Source organism: Anguilla rostrata, chromosome 2 (genome assembly GCF_018555375.3).
Source record: "Anguilla rostrata isolate EN2019 chromosome 2, ASM1855537v3, whole genome shotgun sequence".
In the NCBI taxonomy this organism is placed as follows: domain Eukaryota; kingdom Metazoa; phylum Chordata; class Actinopteri; order Anguilliformes; family Anguillidae; genus Anguilla; species Anguilla rostrata.
The window spans coordinates 58,977,227-58,996,847 of record NC_057934.1 but is presented as its reverse complement, the minus strand read 5'-3'; the positions used below and the strand labels follow the sequence as shown (position 1 = coordinate 58,996,847).

The window sequence follows — 19,621 nt, the reverse complement described above, 5'->3', positions numbered from 1 at the left end:
CTGAGCACTACTCGGAGCGCTACCACTTTACATTACACTACAGGCATTTAGCAGACGCTCTTATCCAGAGCGACTTACACAACTTTTTACATAGCATTTCACATTGTATCCATTTATACAGCTGGATATATACTGAAGCAATTCCGGTTAAGTACCTTGCTCAAGGGTACAACGGCAGTGTCCTTACCCGGGAATAGAACCTGCGACCTTTCGGTTACAAGCCCAGTTCCTTACCCACCGTGCTACACTCCGTCCTCACTTGCAGAAAATGCTGAAAAATGTCTGGAAGCGTTTATATAAAAGCCAAGCGCTGTGACGTTTCTGTACCTGTCACGCTGATGTAAGTGTACGCGGGAGAACCTGGCACCCTGGATGATAGCTTCACAGCATTAATCTTCTGTGACTGAACTCCATCTGAAGGCCGAAGAAGAAAGCGATAGTTGAGAGAACCTCGTCTCACACAAATGCGTGAAATGGCGGGGTCACACATTTATGCTGAATAATACTGTCAGTATTATGGGTGGTCATAGTGAAGCGAGACTGGCTGTTGAAATTACACAACGGCATGAGCTGTGCTTTCCTCTGCTGTGAAAATCCAAGAGGTAAATGCTGCACAGAGAGCAGAAGGAAAATTGGGCTGAAACCTGGCCAGAACCCCCAAAAAGCAGGCGAGGTAAAAACTCCCCAGTGGGGAGAAAAACACTCAAACGGTGTCGAGAAAAAACTCCCCAAAGGGCAAACATCTTGGCGAGAAACCGTGGCTACTGTAGGGGCAGGGAGGCCATCCTTTGCAGGCTGGACTGGTGTAAAATAAGGGTAGAATGGATGGCAACAAATGTAATGAAGCATCTATCATGGTAAACAATCAAATAGGTTGAGCAAGTTACAGTCTGAGGTGTTAAACTAGCTGCTAGTAGGAAGTCCAAATGAAGAGCTGTATAATATAATATATGCAGATGATGATACGCCCGTTCTTTCTTCTCTTCCAGGAACTTCGTTCTGCTCCCCAGTGGCTGCATTTCTGTCCTCAGGGCACAGTCAGAAACTTACCATAAGCCAGTGGATTCAGGAGCATGGTTATAACCTCCTTTTTAATTTTCACTCCTTCGGCCTGTGAGAAAGACACGGTACACCTTTTTACCTTTTGTATTTTGCTATTCTTTTCATGGATGAATCATGGTGTAGTGTATATAAAATGTTTCTGCATTAATTGACCTTGTCAAATGACCTTGGCGGAAGCTGATGGGTGGAGGTGAGGGAGATGAGTCGAGAATAGTTTGAGATGGATAAAAACGTTGGCTTGAGGGTAGAGAGTATTGTGTATGCTATGGGAGATTGGGAAAGTTGATGGGTAAAGGGAACTCTCACCACCACACGCAGGTCCTTCTTGACGCCATCTGTGTAGAAGGAACCGGAGACGGCGGCTTTAACCTCGATGGAGTGCAAGCCCAGGGCCATCGGGATGATGACAAACGGGATGGCGTGCGAAGACATGGGGTCCATGAACACCTCTGGCATGCGATACGTCCTCTTCTTGCTGGCCGCGCTGCACACCTCCGGCGTCTCCATCAGGTCCACCTGAACCTGTAGGAGGGAGGAATATGCGTAACGTCCGGACAGAACAGCACACGGATGTGTGGCCATTCACCAGGCAGGAGGATGGAAGAAAAGCAGCGCTACAGGGAAATCTCACCTTTATTTCCTCATCAAGGTAGTTGTGAAGCACTGCTTTAACTTCCACCTGCTCGTTGCGCACCGTGGCGTAGGGCATCTTCAGGTCGATGAAGAAAGATTTCATCACCTTCATCTCGAAGGGATCCGCCACACAGATTCCTGCGGAGAGAGAGGCGCAGCCACACTGCTGATGGGACCTTGGCACGACAGCTGCAGTCCGTCACAGGTCTTCACAGGACTGTGTGGACTTTTACAGAAAGTTATGGAGACAGAAAAATCGATTCCTCGTTCGGGACAGGCAGAACGAGGCAGGCACTACCGTGATATTTGGATAGACTGATGGCAGTGACTTCCCAGGTGGTGATGGAGTCTTTCAGGTAACCATTTGTTACAACTGAAGTGGACTGACTGTAAGACAAAATTGGGTTGTGTCAGTATCGGCTGACAGCAATGCCTGATCCCAAGATTTTGACTGATATGAGGACATGATAATACATGCGCCAGAGAAGCACAGCTGTTGATACACTGTTGATGCTGTAATTTAAGTGAAAATGTCATGCTCAGAAATTAGCACAATCATAGTCATCGGAACCTCTTTAATTTACAATTTTTGCATTTTGCATGTATGCTATAATGTAAAACGATGCTATCTGTATCAACCGATTTGCACAAATATATATTGTTTCAGAATTTACATGTCAATATCTTGCATCCATAATCCTTATATTCCCATGAACAAAACTGCAACCACAGAGAGAAGCAGCCTGTATGAAATGTTTCAGTGGTTGTCTGTCTGTAGATTAGACATGGGAAGTGTCCATCCACTGTCGGTCAGATACTGGGTTATTATATAACAGCTCTTACCATTCTCTCATTTCTACTGGACATGGTGGAAGTGTCTCCACCCCCCATAACCAGCTCTCAGGGAATTGCGTGCGGGAATTTATATCAAAGTCACTAATGTATTCGTCCTGCTTGTCCTCACCTGTGTGTGGAAAGACAGGTATCAGTGGAAGCCTTCGCCAGCCTTTTCTATATGACCATGCAGCCGTTGAGAATAAGGGAAGCCTTACTGTGTGCCAGCAGGAGGGCTTCCTGCCTGTAGTCTGGGTGCTTTTTCTTCACCTCCTTGCAGCAGTGCAGAAAAGCACTTACGCACTCCAGCCCGTCAATAATGTACCGGGAGCGCCGCTCGCACGTGTACCCTTGCAAATTGTCTTCTATTCCATCCACACAGCACTGCCTTTCCAGACCGGTGTATTCCCCCACTTCAACACAGTGTGAGAGACTTAGCACAGGCTAGCAGGTTCAACACAGTGTGAGAGACTTAGCACAGGCTAGCAGGTTCAACACAGCACGAGAGACTTGGCACAGGCTAGCAGGTTCAGCACAGTGTGAGAGATTTGGCACAGGCTAGCAGGTTCAACACAGTGTGAGAGACTTAGCACAGGCTAGCAGGTTCAACACAGCACGAGAGACTTGGCACAGGCTAGCAGGTTCAGCACAGTGTGAGAGACTTGGCACAGGCTAGCAGGTTCAACACAGTGTGAGACACTTGGCACAGACTAGCAGGTTCAACACAGCATGAGAGACTTGGCACAGGCTAGCAGGTTCAACAGTGTGAGAGATTTGGCACAGGCTAGCAGGTTCAACAGCGTGAGAGATTTGGCACAGACTAGCAGGTTCAACAAAGTGTGAGAGACTGGGCACAGGCTTCTAAGTTCAACACAGTGTGAGAGACTTGGCACAGGCTTCTGGATTTAACACAGGGTGAGAGACTCAACATGGGATTAGTTACAGTGAAGGATTTGGGAATCAACACAGACCTCATTTTTGCAACTGAGCCATTCTCTTAGCCCCAGGAATAAAAAAGGCAATTCAACATATACTAGCAGTTCACACTATATTACCAGATCAGTTCTACCCAATTTTTCCTGTATGCAGTGTCTACTGAATCCCAGTATTTCCATTGTTGATGCTGCTGTACTGGGTCACATTATTGTGCACACAACCTTTCTAATGAAGATTAGGGCTGCAACTAGCAACAATATTTTAAATCAGTTAATCTGGTGATTATTTTTTCCCCAATTAATCGATCAGTTGGTTTATGGAATGTTCACTTTTGTTTCTGGGAATATTCAAAAAATGAAAAGTGAAAAATGAAAGTGAGACAAACAAGACAAAAACATGCAAATGTTGCTATAAAGCATCTGTGCATAATAATAAAGGTTTTTTATAAAGTGAATATAGCAGCATGTCTTTATAATGTTCAAAGTCTGCAGTGTAAAATGAGCTTAACTGTTTAGATGAATAATGATGATAAAAACATAAAACATAAAATGATGAGAGGCTTTGCTATACTGAATGGCTTCAGAACATCAAATGGTTTCAACAAGAGGCCAATGCTGGACTATGATCGTAGAGTGGTTCCACAGCATTGCAATGCAGAAATGTTAGCATGTCCACAAGCTATGAGCTAAGGCTGGCTCAATTTTTAACCTAAACTTATTAATACATGAGATGTTTGGCTTGTTATCATTTGCTTTGGCATTTCAATTCTTCATTATCTACACATGGTTAGTTTTATCCATGCTTTCACCAATTAGGAACCTATTGATTCAAACTCAGTCTTTAATTTGATCAGTTAAAACACTTACGTAAATTGTTTTTAATATACTACCATCATCGATTAATTGTTGCATCCCTACAGGAGATCGATTCACAGGTGTGAAGATCTCTTTTACGAGCACAAACAGAATTTTAATGAGATACAGAATTCTAACAGAGACATGGATGAATCATTAATGTCTTCCTATGTTTCGTTAGCTGAAGCAAGTATGCTCATTAGTGGGCTTGCTTCCGGGCAAGCCCACTCTTGCTATATTTCATATTTTTTTCTTTATCTGCACTTTCTGCCCAAGTTTTCTAGCTGTAGCTAGTCCTGCAGTTTTTGCACTACATTCAAACTTTTTACACCAAAATGATCGACCAGTTCCAGACATTGTTGCTTGTATTCAGATTTTTGAAATATTCAAAACTTTTTGAAATATTAAACTTTCTCTGTGGTCACTCCATAGAGGGTCATTCATGGACGTTTAGTGAAACGCTTTAGTCGGAGGCATGCGCAGGTGGTCGGCACGAGATCTTTAAGCACAGCTTTATCGCCTATGCTAACATGTTAGCGTTTGCCTACTTTGCGTGCGGATGCTATCCTGCACGCATGAGTAGGAGCTACGGACACACAGCTACAACTCACGTACGGATGCTATCCTGCATGCATGAGTAGGAGCTACGGACACACAGCTACAACCACCTATACAGATGTATGGACACACGGACGCTACAACCACCGAAACAGATGTATGGACACACGGAGGACAACAAATAACGTTTCAGTGGTGAGGACATGCCATAGCTAACTAGCTATATAGTTATAGATAAGTTTTACTCATGACACTTTTAGGATATGACTAATCCCTGGAACATAATTGCTGCTTGCTGATCCCTGGCTGTATATGTAATGCTACCATGCGCCGTGGGTCTGGACGGTTTCGTGCTTCATCTGAGCTATGTGCCCTCATTGAAATGCATTGAGGCTTGAGGACAGTGCCAGTTGTAATTTGAAGCAAGCCAACACAATTCCTTCAGGAATTGTAACCTATTTAGTTTTACTGTGATCTCTTTCATTAACAAGGTGTAAGGTGTTTTTGCCCACATAACTGCTGCTCACTGGATGTTTTTTTGTTTATTGCTCTATTCTGTAGCGCAGGAAAATACCAGGACTGTTTCAGAGCCTTTGGAACCACCATGTCTGGCACCACCAATTATCCCCATTGTCAAAGTTGCTTAGATCATACATCTTGCCCATTCTATTGTTTAGTTACCAACAGCAAAAACTCTCCACCATGTCTGCATGCTTCACATATTGAGTAGCAGCAACAACAAAAGATTCACTATTTGGAGGAATAGGCCATTTGCATTAAGGAGCGGTTCACCTAATGAATTGGTCACTGAGTGTATATGGACTCTGTAAATTCTTGCCGCAAAAATGTTCTTACAGTAGGCTGAGTGACCTCTTACCTAGTGAGTTTTCCAAGTCAATCAGTGTGAGTGAACGCCGTTGGCGACTCTTGGAACGCGCGGGACAGTTGGGGTCTGGAGTCACAGAGGGAAGAGAAAGTCACCAAGTGCAGCAGGTTATATTCCACAGTCATGCAGGCACACATGCAACTTCAACATGCAGAAGTACCCAGAGAAGCGCTCAGAAAAACTTACCTGTTAACACGTTCACACACACAATAAAAAAAAAAAAAAACTTTCTTCTTAATGCAGGTTTTTACATTTTCCTTTAAGAAGTATGAAATTCTCATAGTGCCGGACATCAAGTTTGGTTTTAGACTTATTTTAAAGGTGCTATATCTTTTTAATGTAGACAAATAATGAAAAGCACATCCACAGAGCTTGCAGATAGATGCTAGAATGTATTGTTTAAAATATTGCATAAAATTATATTGACTATGAATAATTTCAAATATATTTACAGTCTGTAAGCCATGTTGTGTTTATGACTGTCTCAGACCTCAGATACTGGGGTTATCGCCTCCAACAATGCTCCTGAGCCTGTAGCACACCCATCTTTTTCTCATTAATAAAGTATGCAGCCGGTTGCCAGTTAAGTTACAGTGAAGAGCGCATGGCTCCACTGCAGGACCAGCAAAGCTCGACCAGCTGGAAAAGGGTTCTACAAGCTGCGTAAACAATGAAGAATGTTAACGCTAGCTGTCAAGCTATCGAACAACAACGCACACAGCTACCGTAAGGCAAATCACGTCACTAGCAATCTATGTTGCTAATGCATTGCCATAATATATTGCAAAGTTGCTGTATGAATATTACAAAAACGTGCACGGATGCACACGCATGCCTGTGCTGTACACACATAAAGCACAAGCTAATGCACGTTTGTGGCACTGGAAGCATTCACCTGTTCGGTACTTGGTCCCACCAGCGCTCGATTCAAACGCCAGCCCAGCATCGTAAAACACTGCCATGCTGTCAGCTCCACTCCCAGGCGTGCACCCAGTATCTTGATTCTCAGTAAATTCCCAGATCTACATGGGAGGAGGGACACGTCAGTCAGGTGTGGCGAAACACAACACCTAGGACAAGCTGCTACTATGAACTCATTCAATCAATCACAATCATGCTTGCAACCGGAGGGAAAGCTCCCTAGGCAATCCTCTCTTACCTTGGTCTGTGTGAGTCTGTTCTTATTGTTCAGGACATAGACACCCTTGTCCACTGCCACCAGGCCCACCTTTGCCCCGGGGTCACCGGTGATGGTCAAGCTGAAGGGCTTACGCGGCTCATAGACATCTTTCAGTTTAGTGGAGGTGACTTCAAGCTGTAGGCACAGACAGAATACACCTCTGACTAGGGCTGGATGGTATACTGTATTATTAGGTACACTGATATGAAGTCACACGGTATGTGATTTTGCAATACCGTCATCCACGGTATTTTATTGTTTTTCATCCAATTAATATTAAAGTATGAACACAGCATAACTCATCCACATGCTGGCTTGCAAAGTCACAATTTTAACAGATTTAGATTGACCTGTAAAGCCTATGATTCTGTTCATCAACTTACCGTTCCCATGCAAGTTGCCTTAACGTCCACCCACACAGAGTCTGACACCACTTCTGTGCCCACGTGGTAGTATGCCAAAAATCGAAAGGAGGGGACCATGTCTTTGGTCACTGGCAGTGATAAGATCACCAGTGACTGCCCGCTGAGTCTCTCAAATCTCTTAGCATGAATGAGCCTCCCTTTGTTCAGTACCTGTTCATATATAAACACAGACAGGTAAATGCCAAAAGCAGATCTGACGCAAATACAGATGGGCAAATACAAGGAGCTCATCAGAAACCCACATAGGCAGGTAACCATCAGGAAATCTGAGATATAAGGTGAAGCGTAGGCATGGTACAGGTACACACCAGGTATGTGATATGGTTTATTTGTTCCTGTACACCTGGGCTGTTCACAAGGTTGAGGCTGATGCCCAGGTTATCTCCAATCTTTAGTTCAGCTGTTTGCATGCTGATGTGAAGGTAGTTATTTGAGCCTTGCTGTGTCCTGTAGGGCAGGGCTACCATACGCTGTACCGTCTGCTGCTCCTCAGTCAGGTAAGGATCCTTCGTTTTCACCTAGAGAAGAAAATACGCTCTCATCCTTCAATTCAGAATGCAAGGGCAGCGCCAGTCCATCTTCAGGGTTAGTACGGGTCCAGGAAAAAATGGCAAGTCATGGAAAATAACTGCCAAGACCCAGTGCTGAACAAGTATCCTTGAAAATAAAAAAGGCAAAAACTACATTTTCAAAATTTGGGGTTCTGGCTATTTCAGCCATACCCATCGATAACAGGTGCATAAAATCAAGCATACAGCCATGCAATCTCCATTGACAAACATTGGCAGTAGAATGGGTCCTACTGAAGAGCTCAGTGACTTTCAACATGGCGCTGGCATTGGATGCCACCTTTCCAACAAGACAGTTCATCAAATTTCTACTATGCTAGGGCTGCCCCAGTCAACTATAAGTGCTGTTATTGTGAAGTGGAAACAATAGTTGTTAAATGTATGCTGTAACATTTAAAAAATCTGATAAAGGTATTCATTTTTCATTATATTGAATATTATATTTCAAGTGACTTGGTGTGGTATGTATGTGGTCAGGTGCTTTGAGGTAATGTAGCCTACAGTGATGCATGTGTTTTGCTGACTAGCCTAACATGTTGTGCTGACTAGGCTAACATGGCAATTAGTCCATAATGGCAAATTAAGTATTCCTCAATTAAAATGCCAGGAAAGTGTGCATTTAACTTGCAGTTGCTTGAAGATGACACCTATAAAGACTGGCTTCAAGAAGACAAAGCTAAGAACTGACATTAGATTTGTGGTAGCAGATCTTTTGGAACAGCTACTGTCCATGAATGACTTCATTGAACTAAGAGAGCTGCAGTTAGCTGCAAAACAGACTGCAGACATATTTTGAGTGCAATGGAAAGCAAGCTGCTCGAGAAAGCACCTATCAGGTTAAATACATGTCTGTTTGGTATTCGCAACTCGTGGCCTCCAATCGGGAGAGGTGCAGAGATAATATGAAGAGGATGTTGAAGATCCTGATTGATGCCAAGAAAGTGAGCGCAGATAAATGTGATGACCTCCTTAGACAGTTCAGTGAGTTTCTTGACAGCACCGTGGCTAACAGCTCTCCAGAGTTAAAAGAACTTCAGCTGTGTGACAGACTGGATGTTTTGTTTCCTCAGCATATGTCCGATAGCACCCCGTATGCAGATAAATGGCTTGTATGCCATGGTCTGTTGCTCCTCTCACCTGGACAGACCAGTGGGGATGATGGATCTTTTGTAAATAAGGAAACTGAGGTCGAGAATCTGTACAGCGAATGCTTAGTGGCACAGCATGTTATCACTGATTATGATATTTGCTCCATAGGCAGGGTGCACAAGGTGAATATTAACAAGCAATGCATGAAATTTGCCTCTGGAATAAGACAACATTGTATGGCCCACCATGAACAGGAAAAGACCAAGAAGTGTGTGTCAGAGAAGTGGAAAAGTAAATGGACTGTGTTTTTATATAGCGCTTCACAATTGATGCCTTTCATTCACCAACGGTGAAAGGCTGCCATGCAAGGCGCCAATCAGCTCGTTGGGAGCAATTAGGGATTAGGTGTCTTGCTCAGGGACACTTCGACACTCCCAGGGCAGGGGATGGAACCGGCAACCGTTCGACTGCCAGACAACTGCTCTACCTCCTGAGCTATGCTGCCCTGTACCTTGAATGAAATCAAGGAACATAAAAAGAAATGGCTGGCTTGCCAAAATCGGCATATAAATTTGCTGAGAAGGCCGAGTCAGTGGGTCGTCTGATATGGATTACAAAGTCAAATAGCATGGGAAGGACTGCCAAGGAGAAATGGATTTAACTGGATGATATTCAGAGGAAGATTGAGGTGAAGGAATCCAAATAAGGTAGGGCAGTATATTTAAATTCAATTTTAAATGAATAAATGTATTCTGTAGTTCAAATTCATATTGTCGTGCACATAGCATGGGAGCCCATAATTCTGATGCTTGTTGAAGTATACATTGCCCTCTTGCGGCTGTATTGAACCTTGTTTATACTGTGTGGGAGATGGTGTTTTCAAGCAGTTAATGGTGTTTTAGCAGTAAACAGTAATTTTAGAGTTAAAATTGACTGTCATTTTGGTGTGGATAGTATTGGAGTGCCTAACATATAGTCATGGAATTTCATGAAAAGAAGTCAGGCAAACCAGAATCCAGAATGTAGGCAGTACCAGTTCATTAAATAAACACTATCTGAATCTATTCAACTAACAAAATGATCTGTATTTGTATTCGGGGGGAGGGGCGTTCTGAAAAGTTGTCCAATAGAGGGTGAGTGCAGCAGTGCCTGTTCCTCTTTTCCACTTTTTTATTTAATGAATGCATTAATCAATGTGTCGACAAATGCATTAAAATAGAATGTTTCACTGTGCACAAATTACTGTTGTTTTCATTTTCAGTTCCTGCTACATTTTTCCGCTGTCATCTCCCTATTATCTCACTGATATCATTTCTTAACTCCTTGGTCAACTCATTAGTTAGTGGTCAAATCACTGATTGATCAAAACAAATCATGTACCATGTATTATCTGTGTACACTTACAAATGCAGTATTCAGCTTCAGATATACCCGTCAGAGCACGGCATACCGTGTTGAGCTCACCGTGATCGAGAGAGAATCGTCCTGTACTTCGGTGTTGACGGTAACCTTGGCGATTCCATTTTCCGTTGTCCTGCCCAAAACTGGCCCTGGTGTCACCTCCACATCAATGTCCTTAGCGGGAGTGTCATCTGGGTTTGTGATGTAAATCTGCCCCATTCAAGAGTAACAGATATCTAACCAGCTGAAGTGTTAGACATGCACTATAATATCCCTGTACAGAGTTTACCATAAGTCCTGGCTAACTACACACTCATGACTGACAGTTTATTCTTGCTATGCTGTTGCGAGAAATCTGCAATGATTGATGTTCATAAGGATAAACCTCCACTGTGAACATCCTCACAGTTTAGCTATGCTGAAAGTTGACTTCCTGTGAAGCATTCCATAGAGTGAGGAGTAAGCACTCAGTGAATTTATTTTGAAAAATAGCCCAGCCCGGTACAACATTTTTAAAGAATTAAAATATCACCTGTGTCACATCATTTCAGCCTAAGTGCCAAATTTTAATAAAGCATAATAAGTGTGATGTTTGCATTAATACAAATTGTACCTAATCTGAACATAGGAGAGTATTAAACAGAGAAGCCATAATTATGGAGTAAAAGGAAAATACCATGACATCAAAAGGTATTCCTGGTTTAAAATAGGAGGCGGTCTTCTTGAAGTGGATGGTGTAGGGTGATGTCACTATCTGGATCCCCTGTCTCTCTGCCTCCACCATTTCACTTCCTGACAGAGGAAGGTTCACCAGTGGAGCCAGCTTTAGTTTGCACACGGTGCATTCATTTGTACATGTTAGACGAACAAGTTAGCTTGTCAACTGTTACATTAAAATCTATGGAATTTGGCAGACACTCATCCAGACATTCTTACCACTCATACAGGCCTACACCCTTAGTGTATACATTCACTCTCAGACACAAACAATCTCGCACACAAAAAGTGTGAACACATCATAACAGACCTGAACTTTTAACCTACATTCTACAGGTTCACAGATGGGACACTGTTGTTTTAACTTTTGTGGACAGTATTTGATTGTAAATTTATTGTGCTGGAATTACATTATGTCCACTTGATAAATAAATAGTGGCTGCACACACTCACAGAGAGAAATAAAAGTACTAAAGGGCCTTACCACTGACTGTCAGGACACTGACAGACACATAGAGAGACAGCCTGATCAACTGACTGATGTCAGGGAAGGTCTTCTGAATTTGTTCTCTTTTTAGGGTAGCATTGCCCTTTCCTGAGATAACCTGAATTATAAAGAAAGCACAGGTTACAAAACCAGCCATGAAAGGGGGTCAGTGGTGAGTTTGGGGGTGCTCTTGTAGAATAGAGGGTGAGGCTGAAAAGTGGAGGTACTAACGTTCACTCTCTGCAGAGAGGCAGGAATACTCTTCTTCTCACCATCCTCTGTCAGCACGCCAAAAACCACAAACGCCTTCCCTGAAACATCCTCTCCATACAGGTACCTGCCAAGCGAAACAAAGGAAGGCCTTCACTAGAGGTCTGTATTATACCAGAAATGAAGCCCAAGCCCGCCTAATCCAAGTGTCTTTACAGCCAGGAAAGGAACCGGCCCGACAAGCTCTAGCTAAATTTTAATCCTGAAGCCCATAAAGACAGATCGCTAAAATAACAAACTGACACCATACAGCACAATGGAAAGTAGTACAGTGTTTCCCACAGGAAAGCTAGCTGCTTGTGAATGTGCTTGCAATTGTGGAATGGGGGGAGGGACACTTTGCCAGCTGTTATCAGCTGGTGACAACACTGGCATAAAGCTTCTAGCTAATTTAAACAAAATTTATTCAAAATATGTGTTTTTCTTGTTGATTGACGGTACTAGCAAACCCGATACTGGGGGTGATGCTGATTAAAGAGTTATAATCCTGCATCAAAGTCCTCAGTTGCAGAAATTTAAATGGTTTCTGGTTTTGGTGCCATGGAGGTAGAATGGAACTCTGAGGGCAATTAGATTTCTGGAGAAATCTTGTGCAGCACTTCTCCTACCATTAAGCGTAAAAAGACCGGTGATTCAAAGCAGAACTGTGCGAGAGGAAATGGGAAGCAATAGAATGTATTTCAGCTTGACATGCTTTATTTTTCTTACTTAAATGGAAAATGAATAGACTTATTATCCTACCGGGCAGTTATGTCGACAGTGAGCTCAACATCGTCAATGTAAAAAAACGGTTTTCCTGGAGTGAGCTTGATCCCAAAGCTTGGTAACACTAGATAAACAAAGAGAAGAGGGCCCAGTGTTTTTGGAGAGTTCATACTGAAATTGCTGTGCATTGACTCTACGATGCAGATTGACTTGAGATTTGAATTCACTCCTGATAATCTACTCTTAGAACACTGTCACCTTACCATATTTCTTGACCTCAAAATCAGAGGTAAAGTTCCTCTCTGGGGTGTTATGGAACCTGGATACCAACTTCCAAGTCCCCACGCTGTTAACAGAAATGATAGGTGGTCAGGTAAGTGGATAGGAAGGTAAGGGTCTAGTGACGAATTTGGTGTTTTGAAAAACAAACCTGGCAACCCCTGGGAGTTTGTACTGTCCTGACTTGATGCCATTTTCAGGATGCACCACATCTTTCTGAACAGTGATTCCCTCAGGAGACTGAATGGGAAATGATAAAAAATGTTTTTCATCATTGTTCAGTCTTATATATAGTATATATACAACACTGTGCAGATGTCAGACCACCCTTTCTTTTATTTACTTTCCAGCGAAAACAGTCATTAAGCACAAGCTATTTATTTTTCAGTGTCAGAAAATAATGCAGCAAGCATGTATTTAACAAGAAATCACATAAAACCTCCACAAATTATGTATAATGTCAAATCTTTCAGTATTCACTGTGTCCAATCTTTGCCACTTTCGCAGCTTTCATTTTTTTCAGAAGATGTGTTTTGAGTTTTTCAAAGAGATCTCCAGGAATATTTTTTCCATGCTTCTTGTAAACACCCTCAAAGTCCAGTCTTAGAAGTTGGTTGCGTTTTCTCCTTCGCCCCATCCAAGTAATTCCAAACAGTCCATTGTGGGTGGCCAGTCCATTGTTCTGAGAATACCAGCAGCTTGATCTTTGTAGTTGTGTGCTTGGGGTCATTATTATCTCTGCCAGGCGGGAGCCTGAAGGGGATTATGCGTTTGGTCGCGTGTGTGTGTGCGTGTGTGTTTATGTATCTGTCCGCAGCTAATCTCGCATAATACTGGGCCGATCAGCCTAATACTTGTTGTGCATGCTGACGACATCCCAAGGACCTGAATTCTCGAATATTTTGCAAATCGGTCAACGACAAGTATTTTATTTGAATTAATTTCCATCATTGTCCATTGAAATACATTGAGTGCTAACTCCTCACTCCTCCTAACCGGCCGGTAGGGGCTGCAAGTGATCAACAACTGCTAATTGGAAAGAAACCGATGTAAAAATGTACAGTGTCAATTTGAACGTTAAAATGCCAACAAAATAATCCGCCAACTAATGGAGTACGTTAATGTTTGAATCTGTGGCAATTATTTTGTTGGCATTTTCACATTGAAATTGATATTTTACATCGCTGGTCTTTTGTTCCTGTCCAGATTGTGCCTGTACAGATTTGAAACGAAAGTGCCAGACTATAATGTCAACGTTAGCTCTGTCTAACACATCGTGGCTGATATGAATGAAACTAGCTAACATGTCACCACCTTTAGCGTTACTTCACTGAATCGGCGTTTTTGGGATTTTCAGTGGCACATGGTAAAAACTTGTAATATTGTATTTGTCTGGTTGCATTGATTGTGTAGCCTCTATTGTTGCATCAGCAAAGCTAACATGCCTGGTGGAGATCTGCACTCTACTGAGTGCACACTTCTAGTGCTAAGATTAATTTGCTCCCAATCAAGCATTGCCTTGAGAGTATTGCATTGTCTGATAAGATTTCTTTGTATTTTTCAGCATTTATAATGACTTCAGTCGAAACCAATGGTTGTAGACATGGTTCTGAGAATATTTCATTGCTTCAACGGCTTACATACCTCCGAAAATCTCAAAGTTAGACTCATCAGTCCATAAAACCTTACTCCACATTTCAGGTGTCCAGTTTTGGTGTTCTTGTGCACATTTTTTTCTCTGTTTTTTTTTTTTTCTTTTCCTTTTCTCAGTCGTGGCTTTTTGATGGCTACACGTCCTTTCAGACTCATAGCATTGAGTTGTTGTCTCACAATGGAAGGTTTGACAGGAACACCTGTGGATTTCTTGAGATCTGAAGCAAAATTGGACCTTGATTTCCCCCCCCCCCATACCTGTCAAAATAATAATATCTTCAAGTACTGTCTTTGTGATGGAAACAGTTTTGGTGGTCAACCAGTTCTTGCCCGATTGTTAGGAGTTAGGATTTTTTCTGCATCTTGCAATTTTAACTCCAGTTCTGGAAAATTCTGTTTTTTCACTTGTTTTCCTTCAACTTTCACTTTCCTTGTGCAGTTCAGTTATATCAAATCAGAAATATCTCCTTTAGCCATTTTAGATGCACATGGCAAACAAATCTGCAAGGCAGATTTATGTTTGTTTGAATGTATGTTTGAATATTAGAGTCACTTTTAAAGGCAAAGGGTTCTAACATGACATCATTGACGCTTTCGGTAACAATGTTTGTTGGGGGGTCATAGCTGTAACTTGTTTCTTGATTGGAAGAATGGAAGACTTAAACATAGTAGGGTGCTGAAAAGAAAGGGTGCACAAATACTGATAGATTTGATATTTTGTAGTTTCTATAATTTTCAGTTAAATAGAGTATATGTTTCATGCATTATTGGCTGACACAGGGAAAAAAAATATTGCTCCGAATGGCTGATATGACTGGAAATTGAATAGACAAAAGGCTGGTCCCTGACTTTTGCACAGTACTGTGCATATACTCATACATATACACATACATAGCATCTATGGACGGGAAATGTTTGACGGACATGAAGACTGAAGTCCTACCATTACTGCCAAAGAAACACCACTTGCAACAGGCTCCAAACCAGGGTTCAAGGCATAAATCCTGTAATGAACTAGATAATGAGTTAAACAATGAATCAGCTAAGCAATGAATTAGTGTCAGCAACTAAGATCATTTTAATGCAGCCCACTGGCATTTGAATTTGTTAAGTGCAGTGGCAAAGCTCCATTAACCATTAATGACCAGATTGATTGGTAATTAAGTTTATTGATAAATGTTGGCAAACAGAGATAAACGGTACATAGATAAAACATAATTCCAAAATATAGCTGCAAGCAGTGATGTCAGGGGCCAAGCACCAAGGGTGAGCCATTACGTGTTGGTGGGGACTTTGTCATTGACTGAAAATCCTAATCCACATACCATCCATACCAACATTGGTGTGTACTGGATGTAAAGTTCAGTTCAGACCAAAGGTTTGCGATGCAACAAAACTGTTTTTAGAATGTAGCAGAAGTAGAGTAGAGAATTTACAGCAGTGTGAACTACCTCGTCTGATGTCAGTGCTTGCCGTCGCAGGCAATTCATCTTGTCTAATCGCAGGTGGTGAGTTTTAGAATGCAACGTACATCTTGAAAATCATTGTATTAGCGGGATTATGACTGAGGGGCTACACATTACACAATTTGAATTCCTGACGTGGAGGTAGTAAATTCGCCTCTGACAATTTCCCTCAGCAAAGGGCATTCAAAGTGGAGTGCCCAGCCCTGCAGTCACTATCCCCTTTACACAATGGCTTACCAACATATAGCATAATTGTAATCATGAATTTCAAAATATGTATTTGCTTTATTTTATTCATATTAGATGAAAACATATCCTCTAATGTTTCTTTTTTCCATAGGTTAGCTTAATAAATTGAGCCAGCACATAGTTGTACACACATAGCCTTTGTGACTACATAAAGAAGACTGAGTAGGCATGTATCCAACGAGTAATCAAATGATCATTACTTGATTCTTACAGTACCCATCCTAGTTTCTGAAGCTCTAACTTAATTTTAAGTCTTAACATAGATTGGTAAAAAATATGTATATTAACAATGAAGGGATTGTGAGGATCAGGCCCAACAAAGGAAAGGTCAGTTTCCCGTGGAATGACTAGTTGGTTCTCTGATCCTCCCCATGTTGACGGATGACTAAGGGGTTTTTGCTTGTGTGTCACCTCTTATTAATTCCCCAGTGAAACAGGAAATATATATATTGTGGCGTGGATCAGGGCGCGGCCTCCTTGGGGAGCGCCGTTAGGGAGTGCTGCGAAGCACCACGTTCGCTCTGTTAACCTGTATTCTCATTTTATTTCAGAGTCCGCGGGAACGTCACCCTTCAAGAATTAAAAGAAGGATTTTTCTTGCCGTCTCCCGAACAAAGATAACCTCGCGACTTTTTTGTTAATTTGTTAAATTGTTAATTGTTAAAAGGAAATGTTGTTTTTGCGCGTAGTACGGGGTTTCCCCGGTTGTACTACGCGTGTAGATGATAATATAAAGCCCGATTGGGTTATTTTTTCTAAAACCTCCGCTCTGTGTGTTCTCTGTGCCGCCAACCTGCACCGTCACACCCAGTATGGTGCCAAAATATATATATATATATATATATATATATATATATATATATATATATATATATATATGAAAAAATAAATTATTTTAATACCTAAATTAAAAATGAGATTTTTCTCATTTTGAGTGTAAGGTCATGCTGATAAACAAGACATTTCTATAGCCTTTTTTGCTCCTATTTTCCGGCATTGGCAATAATTCTAGTGGACGCTGTATATATATGTACATTTACAGAATTTTGGCTGTGTGTAAATGCGATCTGTTTGCAGAGCTTAATGCGTCGGCATCTTTGTAGCGGGCTCCATGGTGCCCTACCTGTGTCTTCTGGAGTATAGATGGTCTTATCTGTCTGCACAAATATGTACCCAGCAAGGAAGGAGACCAGAATAAGTTTCTCTAACTTTTGCTGGGGAAATTTTGCTTCCAGGTAGACAAACCGTTTGCCATGTGTCCCTTCAAAAAAATCTGCAGAGATCTGTGAGGAAAACATAAATGCATTTTGTGTCTTGCACGCTGTCCAAGAAAGGGGGTACTTTTTGAAAAGGAGTTGCAGTTCAACAATTTGAAACTAACAGGTGGAACAGGAACTTAGTGTAGGCATACTGAAAATTTTGTTGTGGGCGGGTGGGGGGGGGGGGGGGGGGTTGAAGGGGCGGGGGGGAGGGTGGAGGGGGGGGGGTTGAAGGCCAGATACTCACAAAAATTCCTTGCAAAACCTGGAAGCTGTTGGTTGCATTCAGGCTCACTGTTTTGGAGAAAATCTCCCTGCTTTTGGTCGGGAAGTCTTTCACCTGGATTTCGACATTGAAACTCTCTCCCGTGTATTCCTGTGCCTCCACAAACACATTCTCCCAACTGCCCACCCGCAGCAGGTTTGGCGCGGTCAGAATAAATCTGTGAAGATATGAGGCGACAGTCACTATGACAGAGTAGCGTCAGGGTGGCAGTAAGATATGATGATTAAGGGAGGAAACTAGAAAAAGATGAAAACCTAAGGACGAGAGAAATACGTATCTGTATGTGAAACTAGTGGACTGAAGAAGTACACTGGCTGCTAGCCATGAAAACATGCAAACAAATCTGTTCAAATACTCGGCAGAGCCATATCAGTTTGAAAATGTACTTCCTCCCCCGCAGCACTCTTGAGCAAACACACCAACCCCCCAAAAAAACAGTTGCTGCCCTACGAAACACGGTCGGAAAAATTTCACTACACAGCACTACACACACACACACGGTTGTTCTGTAAGCCCACACCTTTCCACGATAGATGTAGTGCAATTTGTGTGTCTACAGGTAGCTAACGGAGGAACACTTTGTGTGTGGTGTGCAGTATACTCACAGTGGACCACATTGAGCGAGCGCAGGAAGAGCGAGGGCCAGAATAGCCGACCACATCATGTCCACGTGCATTCTGCCTGCCTGGTCAATGTGCCTGGCCTCCCCTCGCCACTGTATTTTCACATATTAACCTGCTCACCCAGATCCCCACGTCAACTCTTCCTGGCCTATGACACCAGTCTGAAATGTAAACAACGATTCTTCCCGGCAGTGAGATTGAGAAAGAGGCAGAGAAGATAAGGGAGGGGGAGGGGAGATAATGAGAGTTCTAAGGTCAAAAATCAGAGATTGCGCAAATGCGTGGTCATGGCTGTAATGGGAGTAAGCAGACCGGTCTTTGTAAAATTTCTCTTGGGGTGGGACTAGCGTCCTTCACATCTAAATGCCCCGATATCTCACAGTGGACAGAAATGCAGTCGGAATTAAGTGTGCAGGCTAGCATAAAAACTTTTTTATAATAAAAAAAAAAAAATTACTAATGAGACATAGAACAGTTGTTAAAGGCATTCGCGACAAGTACAGGCTGGGCCGTATGGACAAGATATCACCAATTTGTTTTACATTACATCTTAGTTACATTAAAACTGGGCTAGTTAAGAAGTTTTGTGTAAATGTGCAATATTTATTCAATTAAGTGTCCACAAAGTATGTTGTGCTATGTTGTTAGGCTATGTTTGCATCCATCTCATCACATAGGCGCTCAACTGAACGAAGCTAGCTAGCCATCCATAATAGAAAACATATGTGTAACCATTATGACCCAAGATCAAATTAAATTTTTACACAAGTTACAAAAAACCTAGAATAACACTGGCTTGCTGCTTGACTAGAAAGAGTAGAATGAGGGACTAATTGCTCGGTCTTAATTGTGGTTTGGGCTATTTGCTGGAATCCCGAAGTAACATTTCCATTGTAGCGTAAACTAATGTTTATTATGGGATGGCAGTGGTTGTTTTCCAGATATTAGTCTGACCTTCATGTGTTGCCAGGAAACACTTGTTGCTTGTAACCATGTAATTTTTTGTGCGCAGAATGTCTAACAAAATTAAGTAAATCCTCTTCTCTTACGTTATTGGCGAGTGACTATGGTAGAAATGGGATAATCCATAACGAGGTATACAGAAACTATGCGTGTGCTGTCTCCAGATGGTCAACAACTGTTGCTCGTCTAGAACTACAGGCATTGCGGTGCTGTAGTAGGATGATATTCTTGAGAGAT

General features: G+C 42.1%; 1 protein-coding gene across 1 annotated transcript in view; it reads right to left on the bottom strand.

Annotated features, from left to right (window-relative positions):
* LOC135248668 (complement C3-like) overlaps window positions 1–18,576 on the bottom strand; it is a 30,188-nt gene extending 11,612 nt beyond the window's left edge. Inside the window, exons 1-23 of the mRNA XM_064323501.1 lie at window positions 18,404–18,576; window positions 17,760–17,955; window positions 17,377–17,536; window positions 15,482–15,552; window positions 13,037–13,125; window positions 12,870–12,952; window positions 12,643–12,730; window positions 11,863–11,968; window positions 11,629–11,749; window positions 11,104–11,219; window positions 10,491–10,637; window positions 7,677–7,886; window positions 7,327–7,518; window positions 6,923–7,078; window positions 6,659–6,785; window positions 5,755–5,829; window positions 2,748–2,942; window positions 2,539–2,659; window positions 1,994–2,082; window positions 1,694–1,833; window positions 1,369–1,584; window positions 1,051–1,111; window positions 328–414 (exon numbers count right to left, since the gene is read on the bottom strand). Of these exons, the coding sequence (XP_064179571.1) occupies window positions 328–414; window positions 1,051–1,111; window positions 1,369–1,584; window positions 1,694–1,833; window positions 1,994–2,082; window positions 2,539–2,659; window positions 2,748–2,942; window positions 5,755–5,829; window positions 6,659–6,785; window positions 6,923–7,078; window positions 7,327–7,518; window positions 7,677–7,886; window positions 10,491–10,637; window positions 11,104–11,219; window positions 11,629–11,749; window positions 11,863–11,968; window positions 12,643–12,730; window positions 12,870–12,952; window positions 13,037–13,125; window positions 15,482–15,552; window positions 17,377–17,536; window positions 17,760–17,955; window positions 18,404–18,474 (2,917 nt within the window). The 5' untranslated portion in view covers window positions 18,475–18,576. The remainder of the gene's footprint in view (window positions 1–327; window positions 415–1,050; window positions 1,112–1,368; window positions 1,585–1,693; window positions 1,834–1,993; window positions 2,083–2,538; window positions 2,660–2,747; window positions 2,943–5,754; window positions 5,830–6,658; window positions 6,786–6,922; window positions 7,079–7,326; window positions 7,519–7,676; window positions 7,887–10,490; window positions 10,638–11,103; window positions 11,220–11,628; window positions 11,750–11,862; window positions 11,969–12,642; window positions 12,731–12,869; window positions 12,953–13,036; window positions 13,126–15,481; window positions 15,553–17,376; window positions 17,537–17,759; window positions 17,956–18,403) is intronic.
* Between the last annotated feature and the right edge of the window lie 1,045 nt (window positions 18,577–19,621).